The 16,249-nt window shown below is 46.2% G+C and overlaps 1 protein-coding gene across 5 annotated transcripts in view; it reads right to left on the bottom strand.

Annotated features, from left to right (window-relative positions):
- Nucleotides 1-16,249, bottom strand: part of LOC139240955 (tensin-2-like) — a 344,077-nt gene that overhangs the window by 124,413 nt on the left and 203,415 nt on the right. For all 5 annotated transcript variants that reach the window (XM_070869537.1, XM_070869535.1, XM_070869540.1 and 2 more), the window contains exon 4: nucleotides 899-943. In XM_070869537.1, the coding sequence (XP_070725638.1) occupies nucleotides 899-943 (45 nt within the window). The remainder of the gene's footprint in view (nucleotides 1-898; nucleotides 944-16,249) is intronic.

Raw genomic sequence — 16,249 nt, forward strand, 5'->3', positions numbered from 1 at the left:
TGCTGCGTTTCCTACATTACAGCAGTGACTGGTTGCTTTTAACTGTGTTTATGGATTTGGCATGAGTTGCTGCCTCATATAACTCACAACTGCAAACCCCACACTTGTCTAATGTTGACAGAATTGATGATCACCTATCGGATGTCAAGCCAATAGTGGCTAATGGAAGCAAACGTCACCATTGACACAACAATGGCATGAACTTGAGCCCTAGTCTGACACAAGTAGGATGCTGCCCATGCTTGCAAACATTGCATCACCACACCTACGCCGAGAATATACAGTCTCCAGAGAATACAGCCACTACACCAGTAAGGACATGTCGATCCAGGTCCACTTGAACAACCTACCACCAACCCGTCTCAAATCTAGAGGCCATTTTGGACCGTCGCCGAAGCCCTTCAGCGATTTCCCCTCAGCCTTGATGACCGATGGCGAAATGCTTGGAAGAACTATGACATACGGAATGGATTCCTTACAGAGGAGCCCACAGTACAACCTGAAGGATCAAACCTTCCTCGCAAACAGTGGGCAACCATCAACTGCCTCAGAACCGGTCATGGTCGATGCTGCCACCTTCTCCATCGGTGGAAGATTAAAGCCTCCCCATCATGTGACTGGAGCTCCTAATCAGACCCTGGAGCACAACATTGAGCACTGCCCTCAGAGGGAATTCACAGGCAGCCTACAAGATATCCACGCTGTTACACTGGAAACTTTGGCCTGGATATCTGACTTAGATTTGCTTTGCTACTGCCATATGAAAGAAGGAGAAGAAGACACAAGTAGGATCAATAGCACAGAAATCACAGAGATGAAGTTCGAGGATAAGCATCTGCTCATATGAACAGGCAATGGTCCTGCCTATCTTGCTGACACAGACTACCAGGGTACTTACAAGTTCCAGGCTGCGTGGGGCTGGAGGCACACAGATGGTCATTACCTGCAAAACACAAAAAAGATCAAAGGTCAAGGTCATTTGTAAATAAATTTGTGATGATACTAGCTGGGCAACAAGCTCGTCCTGCTTATTTTATTCCAGCAAGTCAGGATCACCGCCTCACCCCAGATCCTGGAAGTCAAGCCGAGCGTTCAAGGTGCCAGAGAAAATATTTTTGCTCCGCCTGGCATATCACGAGAGTCTTGAGCACTTGCATAATTAACTCTGTCCCTGCTGCCTTGATCAGTGCACATTGCCTTTACCAAATTGCTCTTCCTTTCCCTTCTCTCCTCTCCTCTCCTGAAGGTGCTGACTCTTGCTGGAGTGCAGTCCCATGGGCGGTGGGCACCCTTCAGTATCTCACCCAAGTGGCTCTGAGTGAGCCTGGGCACTGCACGTTGGTAGACTAGGCTGTCGCGGGCATCACAGCCGAGCTCCATCCTGTCCTTACCCAATGTGACCTAGGTGCAGGACTCCTGGCTGATCGTCCCTCTCTGGTCCATGGGGGCGGAGGCCAAATGTTGCACCATTCCTGCCACCAGCTGCCTTGGTACAGACTGGGGGACCGAACTACAGCCTGGAAATGACTGCGAGTGATGTCATTGTGCGGACGTTTAATGTACTCGGATCAAGTTTAATGCACTTGGATCTGCTTTAAAGAAGGTGTCAACCTCTTCATTTAAAATGGGTTAATGCCTCTGCTAAAATAGCAGAGGGAGGATTTAATCTGAGCATTGCTTTTCATTGCAATTGTGAAGTATTAACAGCGGTGCTCGTTAATCATTCCTTTAGTTAAGAAAGTTACACATTTCATTACATATAATTTTCACAGAAACAGGCCATTCGGCCCAACTGATCCATACCGGTGTTTATACTCCACACGAGCCTCCTCTCACCCGACTTCATTTCACCCTATCAACATAACCCTCTATTCCTTTCTCCCTCATGTACTTATCCAGCTAATCACAACAATGAGTTTAACTAATCCGGTGAAATAATCAAAGGCTTTTGGATGGTCAGCATTTACGTGACATTTGTGATTAAATATTGGAAAGTCCCTATCCCAAAAACCCATGTAATCAGCCGAGGGGGCAGACTAGCAGAGTGGCTCCGAGAGTGGCTGGGAGGGTGTTTGGGCCGATATCACTCGGAAGCTTTTCGGTTGAATAATTGCTAGATAATGAAAACGTGCTTTGATCAGTGTGAGCTTACTGTACCGGAGCACAGATCAAAACGCTCATTATATTTCACAAAACGACAGACGAATGAATCTGATTCAGTGAAAATGTCGTAGATTTTCATTAGAAATGTTGAATGAATGAATAAAAGGCTTGTTTTCAATGTGTCATGTAGTCTTTCGGCTTTTCTTTACAATAAAGCACAAACTGTCGAAAAATTGTTCCTCAGAGGCCACGCAATTTTCCCATAATTCCTTATAGAATGCACTCTTTTCACCCTAGATAAATGCTCATCAACTCTCCGACCTCAAGCCTGGCCTTTGTGAAGCCCCTCTTATTGCAGCTACGATCGTCCAGGGCACCGTGGCCAAGGTGGAGGGGGGTGTCGTGGTCAGGGGGGGGGCGTGTGGTCAAGAGGCTGTTAAATGAAAACATTCACAATAAAAAATAACAATTTTGATGGAGAGTTCAGGCACAAATGTGTCTGCAAGCTAGAAATTTTTGGAGGTAAAGGTTAAAAATATATGTTCACCTCGGATAACGTGGTTTTATCAAATCAAATGAAAAGGCTGATTAAGAGGAGTGCAAATATGACACAATTTTGAAGCGGAAACGTTCCGTTTAGGAGATAGAGCTTAAACTCAAAGAAAGGGCGCCGCAGGGATCAGTGCTGGGACCCCAACTATTTACAATCTATATTAACGACTTGGAAGAAGGGACTGAGTGTAATGTAGCCAAGTTTGCTGACGATACAAAGATGGGAAGAAAAGCAATGTGTGAGGAGGACACAAAAAATCTGCAAAAGGACATAGACAGGCTAAGTGAGTGGGCAAAAATTTGGCAGATGGAGTATAATGTCAGAAAGCGTGAGGTCATGCATTTTGGCAGAAAAAAATCAAAGAGCAAGTTATTATTTAAATGGAGAAAGATTGCAAAGTGCTGCAGTACAGTGGGACCTGGAGGTACTTGTGTATGAAACACAAAAGGATAGTATGCAGGTACAGCAAGTGATCAGGAGGGCCAATAGAATCTTGGCCTTTATTGCAAAGAGGATGCAGTATAAAAGCAGAGAAGTCTTGCTACAGTTATACAGGGTATTGGTGATGCCACACCTGGAATACTGCGTGCAGTTTTGGTTTCCATATTTACGAAAGGATATACTTGCTTTGGAGGCAATTCAGAGAAGGTTCACTGGGTTGATTCCGGTGATGAGGGGGTTGACTTATGAGGAAAGGTTGAGTAGGTTGGGCCTCTACTCATTGGAATTCAGAAGAATGGGAGGTGATCTTATCGAAATGTATAAGATTATAAGGGGGCTTGACAAGGTGGATGTAGAGAGGATATTTCCATTGATGGGGGTGACTAGAACTAGAGGGCATGATCTTAGAATAAGGGGCCGCCCATTTAAAACAGAGATGAGGAGAAATTTCTTCTCTCAGAGGGTTGTAAATCTGTGGAATCCGTCGCCTCAGAGAGCTGTGGAAGCTGGGACATTGAATAAATTTAAGACACAGTTTCTTAAATGATAAGGGGATAAGGGGTTATGGGGAGCAGGCGGGGAAGTGGAGCCGAGACCATGATCGGATCAGCATTGATCTTATTGAATGGCGGAGCAGGCTCGAGGGGCCATATGGCCTACTCCTGCTCCTATTTCTTATGTTCTTATGTTCAAAATACAGGTTCACCCAGGGGACCATTTTCCCCAAGGCCGGCCCTGACTGCTGGCATCATTTGGTTGTTGCCACTCGTGGAAAGCTGTGGTCTCGGACCCGGGAAAAACGAGGTTGAGAATTGCCTGGCGCCCTTTCAGTCACGAATCTCACAGCCAACGGTCTGGTCTGAAATCAAACCCAGGACGCCAACGTGAAAGAACCATGTCCTAACTCACTGCACCCGCTTACCGACCCTTCCGCCACTGGAAACAATTTCTCCTTATTTACTCAATCAAAACTCTCCATGATTTTGAACACCTCAATTAAATCTCCCCTTAACCTTCTCTGCTCTAAGGAGAACAACCCCAGCTTCTCCAGTCTATCCACATAACCGAAGTCCCTCATCCCCTGGTACCATCCTATATTTTACATGTGGCACATATAGATACCGGATTTCATAGCAGGTGGTCAGTTTAATCCACAGCATCTCAATTTGCGTTGTAGCTGGTGGGGCGGCCACCTTGTATGTCGTAGCATTGCACAACTGACCGAGGGCAATTGTCTGGCATTTTCTGTACAGCCAGATGGAGGAGATTTTCATCCCTTCAGGTTAAATTCAATTTGAACTCCAGATTAAGAGGTGAAAAGATGACGTACTAGCCCACTGTGCCACCCACGCAATAGTTTTTCTTTGGCTCGAAAAAGAGTAAAAACAATTAATTTCCATTGAGAGCAGCATTTAGCGGACCACTATTCAGATTGATTTTGCGAGTTCACTCCAAAACCAATGACCCAGGCATGATGTACCTCGAATGTTTTTCTTGTATGTGGCTGTTTGCACTTCGATTTAATTCAATAGTTGTTGAGATGTTTGACAGACTAAACTCTGTGTTCTGTTTATAGAACCTCGTACATCCATCCACAGAGCATTAATAAAACGGAAATCAAACCCAGACAGAGAGCTCTTTCAGTTACAGTGTGTTATGTCTGACTCTCTCCACCTGACTTGGCTTTCCTTCATACCTCATTGACAGAAGCCCCTTAAAAACTCCTCTCTGGGTTTTCTTCAGGTAGCCTTTGTTACCTCTAGATTTGACTATTCCAACGCGCTCCTGGCCGGCCTCCCATCTTCCACCCTCCATAAACTCAAGCTCATCCAAAACTCGGCAGCCCATGTCCTAACTCGCACCAAGTCCCGCTCACCCATCACCCCTGTACTCGCTGACCTACATTGGTTCCCGGTTAAGCAACGCCTCGATTTCAAAATTCTCATCCTTGTTTACAAATCCCTCCATGACCTTACCCCTCCCTATCTCTATAATTTCCTCCAGCCCTACAACCCCCACCCCACGAGATGTCTGCGCTCCTCTAATTCTGCCCTCTTGAGCATCCCCGATTATAATCGCTCCACCATCGGTGGCCGTGCCTTCTGTTGCCTGGGCCCCAAGCTCTGGAACTCCCTCCCTAAACCTCTCCGCCTCTCGACCTCTCTTTCCTCCTCCTTTAAGACGCTCCTTAAAACCCCCCTCTTTGACCAATCTGTCTGCCCTAATTTCGCCTTATCTGGCTCAGTGTCAAATTTTGTTTGATAACACTCCTGTGAAGCACCTTGGGACATTTTATTACATTAACGGCGCTATATAAATACAAGTTAATGTTGAAAAGGTTGGAGCTCATTTATCTGAAGTACATCCCCTTTGGCATTGTATTGCAATGGAGTAGTAAATTATCTGGATCAAGTCCGTGAGTGGGTTACGTAGTTAGATATCAAGAAGGGAACAGCTACCCACAGGAGATGGGGTGACAATGGAACCTGGGTTGAAATCCACTACAAACTGATGGACCTTTCTCTGAAGGCTTCAAGAGTGCTATGTGATCGGAGTTTGGATTGTCTCAATCCAGTTCCCAGAAGTTCTTTATTTCTATTACCTCTCTCTTTCGTACCCCACATGTCTCCCTGCTTAATTCTGTCCTTTGTGCTGCTCTGAACATACATCCCTGAAACATAAGCCCCTCCAACAGTTCAATGAATTCCATACAAAATTTTAATTAAAGGGTTTCTCCTGCCATGTCCTGAACTTTGCTTCCTACACAAAATAAGATCCCACCCATGGGAAGGAGTTACTATGTTAAGAATCAAAATCAATATTTCAGAATTGAACCATCAATTGAACCGAGTATATTCCAACCTTCGTGTCATATTTGACCCTGAAATGAACTTTTGACCATGTATCCACAGCATGACCAAGACCGCCTATTTCCATCTCCGTAACATCGCCCATCTCCGCCCTTGCCTCTAGACTTGATTATTCCATCACACTCCTGGCTGGCCTCCCACATTCTACCCTACGTAAACTTGAGGTTATCCAAAACTCAGCTGCCCGCGTCCTAACTCGCACCGAGTCCCACTCACCCATCACCCCCTGTGCGCTGCCCCGTGTCCTAACTCACACCAAGTCCCGCTCACCCATCACCCCCTGTGCTCGCTGACCTACATTGGCTCCCAGTTAAGCAACGCCTCGATTTCAAAATTCTCATCCTTGTGTTAAAATCCCTCCATGGCCTCACCCCTCCTTATCTCTGTAATCTCCTCCATCGCCACAACCCCACCTCTCCCCACTTCCGAGATATCTGCGCTCCTCTACTTCTGCCCTCCTGAGCATCCCTGATTATAATCGCTCAACCATTGCCTAGGCCCAAGTTCTGGAACCTCTCCGCCTCTCTATCCTCCTTTAAGATGCTCCTTAAAACCTACCTTTTTGATCAAGCTTTTGGTTACCTGACCTAATTTCTCCTTATGCGGCTCGGTGTCAAATTTTTTGTCTTATAATACTCCTGTGAAGCGCCTTGGGACGTTTCACTACATTAAAGACGCTATATAAATACAAGTTGTTGTTGTTGTTGTTGTTAAATACAGACACAGAGATGGGTGCCTGCGAGTTACAAAGTAGTAATCAAGCAATGTCACAACTGGCAACAACAAAACTCAGCAGAAACCAGAGATTAATCAGTGCCTGAAACTCACCCCGGCTCCTTCTAATTCTTTATGATGTATAAATTAAATAGTTTCTTTTTTTTCCAGGCAAAAATCCCATTAACTTTTATAAGCACGTGGGTGGATTGGTGAGAGGGTCATTAAGACAGCAGTCTGAAAGAAGTAGCGGCTGAAAGTTTTATGATCTGTTTTGGGTTTATTGTCGGGCTGTCGGCACCAATCACAGCTGTCACTCATGCTGCTGACGTTCACCACGCAGGGTGAGTTGACGTTTATTGGGAAATTACTATGCAGTCGTCAACTGCAAATATCCATCGCCACTGCGTATTATTTAGAGAATGAGGAGTGATTGTGAGACAGTTATCTCATCCTGGGGGCGTTTTCAGATCTCATCGTAAACCGTGAGACCAGTAGCTGTTACAGTGGAGTCCAATAGATGCACCTCCATGGTATTGACAAGCAATGCAATGCCATCCACTCTGTAGGGATGTATTCACTTATTGAATAATGCCATTCAGACAAATGACCTCCAGTCCTTTCAACAACAATTTATATATATATAGCGCCTTTAACGTAGCAAAATGTCACAGGAACATTATCAAACAAAATTTGACACCAAGCCACATAAGGAGATATTAGGGCAGGGCTTGATCAAAGAGGTAGGTTTTAAAGAGCGTCTTAAAAGGAGAAAAGAGAGGTAGCGAGGCAGAGAGGTTTAGGTAGGGAGTTCCAGAGCTTGGGGCCTCGGCAACTGAAGGCACGGCCACCAATGGTGGAGTGATTATAATCAGGGATGCTCAAGCAGCCAGAATTGGAGGAGCGCAATTTATCAAGTGATTCATCATCATCATAGGCAGTCCCTTAAAATGAGAATGACTTGCTTCCACGCCGAAAAGGGATGAGTTCACAGGTGTTTCAATGAGGGACCTGATATTCCGGATCCCGAACTACATCCTGAAGGGTGGAAGATGCCTGTGCGTGGATTTTTTTTAACGTGTGGTGACCATTGCACACCAGCCACCACCCGGGCTTGACAGAGCTAGGTCTTGGTCCAGTGGCAAGGGTTAACCAAGACAACTGGAGACCAGCTTTGCTGCACGGACCTAGTGCGCACACATATCGCAGTGTGGGCTGGGCCAGTGCTGCCCCTGGGCCCTCGTCTCTTCTGGGCCCCGAACTCACGCCTCTCCCGGGCCCCGATCACATTCCTCTACAATCTCGTGCCGCTCCTTCGCCTCGACCTCGTCGCTCCTGCTGTACCTGCCCACGCTCCAATCACCGACCTGGACCTTGCTGACGTCCCTCTTCGCTGCCGTCGCCCTCCTGCACCAGCTCGCGCTGTACCTTGCTGTGGTACGCCGCCTCGCTGCCCATGGCCGCCGCTCCTTTTATGGCCCTGACCTGCCGCTGATGGTCTCTCGCAGTCGGGGCCTCCACGCTTAAACGTTCCTTGACCACACCTCTAGCTTTCAATGTCTTCTCTCACCCGTAGCATCCAACCCTTTTCCTCTATCGTAAGTTCTCTTGTCTCTCTATTTTATTGATACTCCATGGTCATTGCCCCTCAAAGTAGTCTTCTCATTCCTCCAAACACTCTTCTTCCTCTGTGCATCCTCACTGTAACTTCTTGACCCAGAGAGTGGTTAGAATGTGGAACCCACTACCACAAGCAGTCGTTGAGATGAACAGCATAGATGCATTTAAGGGGAAGCCAGATAAACACATGAGGAATAGAAGGATATGTTGATGGGGTGAGATAAAGAAGGGTGGGAAATATCTCGTGCATAAACACCGGCGGGAACCTGTTTCTGTGCTGTAAATACTTTGCAATTCTGTCTTAAAATCAAGACTTGTCACAGTCGCTCACTCTAGTCCCAATCTTTCCCAGGAACTCAAATTCATGGAATTCCTCACCTCCCTCAGTCTTTCCTTCCTTCTGAATCCTACTGCATGTGATTTACTTGGTTGTCTCTCCTGTTCGCTTTAACTTTGTGGTGTCCTGCAGTGTGGGACCATGGCCCTTCACTGCGCTTCTCAATTGGAAACAGGTTCCCGCCGGTGTTTATGCATGAGACTTTTCCCACCCCTCTTCATCTCACCCCATCAACATATCCTTCTATTCCTTTCTCCCTGCTGACAAGGAAATTATACCGTCATTATAAAGTAACACTGATATTATGAACCTGATTGTCTCGCTTTGAATACTGGAAAGAAGAATGTAGTTGGGAGCACCAAAATATTTGGAATATGATCTATTAATCTTTTCAGCCATGGCTCAGTGGGCAGCACTCTCACCTCTGAGTCAGAAGGTTGTGGGTTCAAGTCCCACTCCAGGGAGTTGAGTACACACATCTCGGCTGACACTCCCAGTGCAGTGCTGAGGGAGTGCTGCACTGTTGGAGGTGCCGCCTTTCAGATGAGACGTTAAACCGAGGCCCTGTCTGCTCTCTTAGGTGGACATTAAAGTTCTCATGGCATTATTTCGAAGAAGGGCAGGAGAGTTATCCCCGGTGTCCTGGCCAATATTTATCCCTCAATCAACATAACAAAAAACAGAATATCTGGTCATTATCATATTGCTGTTTGTGGGAGCTTGCTGTGCGCAAATTGGCAGCCGCGTTTTCTACATTACAACAGTGACTACACTCCAAACGTATTTCATTGGCTGTAAAGCGTTTTGAGACATCCGGTGGTCGTGAAAGGCGCTATATAAAAGCAAGTCTTTTCTTTTTTTCTTTTCAAATCCAGAAAATATGTAGGAGGGGGCAAAACATGTGCATTTCCTCTAGTCTGAGCCACAGAAAGGCAACATAAGAACATAAGAAATAGGAGCAGGAGTAGGCCATACGGCCCCTCGAGCCTGCTCCGCCATTCAATAAGATCATGGCTGATCTGATCATGGACTCAGGTCCACTTCCCTGCCCGCTCCCCATAATCCCTTATCCCCTTATCGGTTAAGAAAGCAGGCAAATGATAACCTCAATGAACAGTACCCAAACTGGACGGACTCCTAGCGCTGATCTCTGGTTCAGTACGCAGCCACGGAGCATCGTTTCGATGTTCTCAGCTGATGATTGAGTAGCTGTGTTTATGGTGGTGCATTGTCCAGGCATGCTCTGTCTAACACATCTGGAATGGCAACTATGAAAAACATGACTGAACACCTCAAGCAAACCCACAGATCGTAAGCTGCAAAATCCCCCTTTTGGGGGAAAAGAAAAAGGAGGTTTTTGCAAAACAACAGCGTGCTCGGTTGCTCGGTCCATGTTTCGGATACGGAAGACCTTCATTTCCTCCCTGGCCCATGTCCCAATTGTCGCTGAGAAGATGTTAACATACTCCCAGTGGCTGCTGATGTTGCGCTAGACGAGCTGCAAGAGGTTGTTCAGGTGCGACCCTGCCTTTGATTCTCTCCATCCTTGTGAAGAAGCCCCTTAGCTTCGCTGGTTCTTGCCTTAGGTTAAACCCAGTCCACATCCAGAGCATCAGAGATCGAAATAAGGCCCGATTTATTGCGGTTGTGCAATAATGGCCCGGATTTTGCGGCAGTAATAAAGACAAAACTGTCAGCGCTCGCCATCATTGCTCCTCTGAAAGTGGCTGCAACTTTTGGAGTCCACATATGCTGCTGAAAACGTCCTCTATTACGCTGGAATGTCGCTGTTACATCCCCCCACCCTCCCGCCCCGCCGCCCCTGAAAAAGTTAAGCCTTGCTGAAAGAGGTGTGACTGGCTTTTTAACGGCATATTGACTGAACAACCGTGCTGGCCCTAAAAAAACAAATTTTATATTTGTGGAATGTCAGATTTTTCCATTACAGCTGTATAATGATATAATTTTTTAATGACTTTTAATAAAATAATTTTTTTTTTTTAAAGTTTGTTAATGATAGTCCAGTTTCTACCTTAATGCCATGTGTATGCCCCAATCTTTATTTCACTTTCTGTAAAGTTTATAAAAAGTAAATTAGAATCTCTGCATTTTACTTCCTGGTTTGCTGCCTGTGAGGATTGACTGCACTGCCTGATTGATGCCATCACGGTTGTTGGACGCCAGAGATGCACTTGATTTGGCGCCAGATTCAAACTGAGGTCGGGAGAGATCGCTAGATCTTTGTGGGCAGCTTTCTTCGAGGTCAGAGGCGAGTGCCGTTGCTTCACCCCGGACCGCAAATTCCGGGCCATTGAGTTTACCGTGGACTAGTTCATTGACCATTTTCCTTGTTTTAAGGACCAAATCTTCTTGTGACAAATGTTAACCATGGCTTCATTTCTACAACAAATCCCAGGACATCACCAAGTGGCATTCACTTTGAGTACCAAGTTTTCATGTTTCTTGACTAGATTCAATCTAAATGTGAGACTGGCATTATCAACATGGAGTAAATCTAGCCAGTGTAAGGGGATTGTCACATCTCATTGAACTTCTCTGATGAAATAGCTATACCCAGCCTCAGTATTAAGCTCTTATCTATAACTCTGTTACACGGAGCCTAGGCCGCATTTGACTCTAGAAAATTGCCCCTTTCTAGAAGAGCCCAAAGAGGCAGCCACGGTTTGGTAAGGACTCACCGCTCAGTCGGCGTGGAAGGGACAACATTTTGAAAATTGTCTTCCATTATTTTTGGGAACCGCCTGGCTGTCTTCCCGCTCCGTCGGCCACGCGCTGAACCCTTACCGACCGGCGGCGGCGACCTCCTTTCCGCCCCGTATGGGAAATTGCCCCACGGGAGCGGATCGGCTGCCTTTCGGTGCTCCCGATAGCTTTTCCCGGCGGGAAGCTTCTTGTGGCTGGGCGGCACGTCTGCCCTTAAAGGGGAGGGCGCACTGCCGCGGCCGCCATTTTATTTTAATCATTAGCCGACTTCCAGGTCGGCCCGACAATGGCGGCCACGGGTTCGGCCAGGTCGCCAACAGGTAGTACAGTGCCTTCTCTTGGATACCTCTGGCTCAGCCAAAACCCTCCCTGGTGGGCCAGTGTTTGCCACTAAGTGGCAGCAGAGTTCACAGCGGCCCTCCCCTTTAACTGAAGGGGAGAGACATTGTGACGCGTCAACGCGGCGCGGCACCGATGACTCAGAGCGACAACTGTTCCGACCCGTGACGACAATACCGCTCCGACCGGAAAAAATCAACAAAGACCTGAAAATCGCCGGATTCTCCGCCTTATGCACACTTAAAAAACGGTAAGTGCTTTCGGGGCGGAGAGCAATTTTAGCCGCTATATTAGGGGATGTTCCTCATACTTAGCACCACCTGAAGGATTTGGTTGCCTTGGAGAGATCTATGATCTGGGAAGGCATTTTTGCTTTGGAGTGCCTGATTCTAAAGCCAAAGAGTATTTGAACAGACTCCCCCTCTCTTCCCACTTGTGGGAAACTTTGCTTGTTTATCTGACCAGTATGTGAATGTTGCCAAGCAAACTGCAGCAATGGGCTGTCACCAGGAATTTAACCTGTGACTCGACTAGCACGTAGGAGGATTTTATGCTGCTGGGCCATTTGTTGCTTTGCGTCATACCCTCCCAAAGCCCTTGTACCTCCTGATTAAAAAAACCCATCCAACTGCTCTTTTAATCAAGCAGTGGGAGTTTGTTCCAGGGACCAAAGCTTCTGACAAGCTGGGGAAAATGGGACCCGCTCAGGCAGAAGCATTCCAATGGTTTCCACTTGAAGAAAGTGCCAGTGCAGATAACGACCCAAAGTGGCAAAGTAACGGTACATCTCGAACCTTCTTAAAACATCTATCGAACTGCTGTTTTATCATCTCATGAAAAGACCTGTGTGGCCATTGGGAGGAGAAAAGGTCATCAGCCTCATTTCTTCCTCAAATCGTACGCAACCCTCTCAATGATGGACTCTGCCCAACCTATGTACTCTCGGGTTCAGCACAACTTCTTCCTGTCCTCTCCCACAAAACTTCAGGATATCTTCAACCCTCCGTCCTCCATTGTTCACCGAGCTCGATTTTGGCCAATTTTCTCCCCTTCCTCTCGCTGGCTGTTGCCGCAGTTATCGGGTATGGTAGCATAGTGGTTATGTGACTGGACTAATAACCCACAGGCCTGGACTAATGATCTGGAGACACGAGTTCAAATCCCACCACGGCAACTGGGGAATTTAAATTCAGTTAATTAAATAAATCTGGAATTAAAAAGCTAGTATCAGTAATGGTGACCATGAAAATGTTGTAAAAACCCATCTGGTTCATTAATGTCCTTGAGAGAAGGAAATCTGCTATCCTTACCCAGTCTGGTCTTTATGTGACTCCAGATCCACAGCAATGTGGGTGACTCTGAAATGGCCTAGCAGGGCAATTAGGGATGGGCAATAAATGCTGGCCTTTCCAGCGATGCCCCATGAACAAATGTTTTAGAAGTTATGGGTGCCAGTAGCTGCCCTGTTCATCACCTGTGAGTCTAGACAGTGAATTATCAGCAGGCTATTCCCCCTTGGAGGGCATCACAGCTGGAACTGATTCCTCTTCTCACCCGCCATCAGGTGCTTTCCAGGAGGGGTAACTAGATAACAACCAGGAGCGACAGCCCTGGCTGATTTTTTTCCCCCTGTCTGGCCCAGGCAATGCTGAATCCAATTGCAATGCCTCGATTGCTGCCCCAGTTCAGATCACCTAACTCCAGACAAATTAGGAAATGAACCTGGGACCTTCTAATCTGTATGGCTCAAACTGGGTGCTGACCTTCTTAGGCAATCTTAGCAAATACCAGCGACAGAAAGCATAGTTCTGGAAGGGTGTCCCCAGTTTCTACCTCCCCATGAGATGCACTGCTACCTCAAACAACCCTGCTGAGAACTGACAAAACTGAACCCCAAAGGAGGGCCGAGAAGTGGTCTGTCATGGCTGGAACACAAAGTTGTGACTCTCCAAAGCAGAAGTCCTCTGTTCTACTGTTAGGGTAGCCACTTACATTGTTGACCTGAATTCATAGAATCATACAATCTTACAGCACAGAAGGCGGCTATTCGGCCTGTCGTGTCTGTGCCGGCTCTTTGAAAGAGCGATCCAATTAGTCCCCACCCCCAGCATTCCCCCCATAGCCCTGCAAACGAATCCTCTTCAAGACTACTGCATTATGTAGGCAAATGCAGCAGCCAATTTGTGCACAGCAAGATCCCACAAATAGAAACAAAACAAAGATTTGTATTTATATTGCGCCTTTCACGACCACCAGACGTCTCAAAGCGCTTTACAGCCAATTAAGTGCTTTTGAAGTGTAGTCTCTTGTAATGTGGGAAACGCGGCAGACAATTGGCGCACAGCAAGCTCCCATAAACAGCAACGTGATAATGACCAGATAATTTGTTTTGGTGATGTTGATTGAGGGATAAATATTGGCCAGGACACTGAGGATAACTCCCCTGCTCTTCTTCGAAAATAGTGCCATGGGATCTTTGACATCCACCTGAGAGGGCAGACTTGGTTTAATGTCTCATTCGAAAGACGGCACCTCCAACAGTGCGGCGCTCCCTCAGCACTGCACTGCAGAATCAGCCTAGATTTTTGTGCTCAAGTGTTTGGAGTGGGAATTGAATCCACAACCTTATGACTCAGAGGCGAGAGTGCTGCCCACTGAGCCACAACAAATAAAATGAATGGCCAGTTAATTCGTCTTTGGTGATGCTGATGGAGGGAGGAATGTTGACCAAGATACCAGGAGTATTCCCTATCAATGAGTGGAAACTCAACTATGAAAGGCGAGAAGAGACACTTAGTGACAACAGCAGACAAACACTTAACACTCAAATCTTATGACATTCCTTTGTCTGCTGTTTTAACTACGCCGACAGCCAATTTATTTGGATCACCAAAACTCTTCAGACATGTGTGAGGCTGGAAGAGGATTTGGTTTCCACAAAAAATGTTAACAAGACATTGAAATTTCTCGATTTACCTTATCTTCTCTCCGACTGTTTACAACCTGGCCGGCGGCCTGGCGATGGGCTTCAACCCATCACCGGGTTTTCACATCAAAAAAACAAACTCCGCGAAGTTTTGCCGCTCAATCACACACTCGTCAGAGTTCCACGAACAAACTGCTTTTGTCACATTGCTCAAGTGCTTGATCTCCTGCAAGAGATACTGCTGAATAAAGTCGAAATAATAGATGGTCAGGGATGAATTGCAGACTTGTATGTGGTCTCGCGTTGGTTTTGGGCCAGTGTGTGCATGCCAAAACCAAGGAAGGATCCCATAAACATCTGTAATTTATCTTTGAACAGTCTGTTATTCTGTATAATGTGCACAAGGTGCTACTTCTGCCTCGCTTCCATGTATGGCAAACAGCTGACAGCATAGTGGGGTGAGGAGGCGGCACAGCAGGAGAAAGATAGTATTAGATCAAAGGAAGAGGCTTATAATGTTGCCAAAAAGAGCAGTAAGCCTGAGGATTGGGAGGATTTTAGAATTCAGCAAAGGAGGACCAAGAAATTGATAAAGAAAGGGAAAATAGAATGGGAGTAAACCAGCGAGAGACATAAAAAGAGACTGTAAAAGCTTCTATAGGTATGGAAAAAGGAAAAGATTAGCGAAAGTAAATGTGGGTCCCCTACAGGCTGAGACAGAAGTTATAATGGAGAATAAGGAAATGGCAGAGAAATTAATCAAATACTTTGTGTCTGTCTTCACGGAAGACACAAAAAACCTCCCGGAAATAGTGGAAAACCAAAGGTCTGAAAAGAAATTAGTTTTAGTAAAAAAATAGAACTGGAGAAATTAATGGGACTGAAAGTCAAGCAATCCACTGGACCTGATGGTCTACATCCTAGGGTTTTGAAAGAGGTGGCTTTCGAGATAGTGGATGTATTGGTTGTCGTCTTCCAAAATTCTATAGATTCTAGAACGGTTCCCGCAGATGAGAAAGTAGCGAATGTAACCCCGCTATTTAAGAAAGGAGAGAGAGAGAAAACAGGGAACTGCAGACCAGTTAGCCTGACATCAGTAGTCGGGAAAATGCTAGAATCTATTGTTAAGGACGTGGTAACAGGGCACTTAGAAAATAATAATGGGATTGGGCAGTCAACACGGATTTATGAAAGGGAAATCATGTTTGACAAATCCGTTTTTTTTTTAGGTTGTAACTAGTAGAATAGATGAAGGGGAACCAGTGGATGCGGTGTATTTGGATTTTCAGAAGGCATTCGATAAGAGAGTAAGAAGCGCAGAAGATCAATCGCCATTTGAAGTCAGCAGTGCAGAATTATAGACAAATAATAAAAGAAAGACATCTTGAAGCAATAGCCCTGGTCCGAGGCTTCGATTCAGGGCTGCTTTTTAAGCTGTATGTTGTGTTTCTTTTGGAGTGGTCAGCTTTTCCACCTTTTGTAGGTTGGACATATGAACAGACTGGGAGTGTGCTACTGGTACGCTGTTTTATCTGGTTAAGAACATAAGAACTAAGAGCAGGAGAAGGCCCAACAGCCCTTCGCACCTACTCCGCCATTCAATATGATCATGGCTGATCTCT

This window comes from Pristiophorus japonicus, chromosome X (assembly GCF_044704955.1).
Source record: "Pristiophorus japonicus isolate sPriJap1 chromosome X, sPriJap1.hap1, whole genome shotgun sequence".
NCBI lineage: Eukaryota > Metazoa > Chordata > Chondrichthyes > Pristiophoridae > Pristiophorus > Pristiophorus japonicus.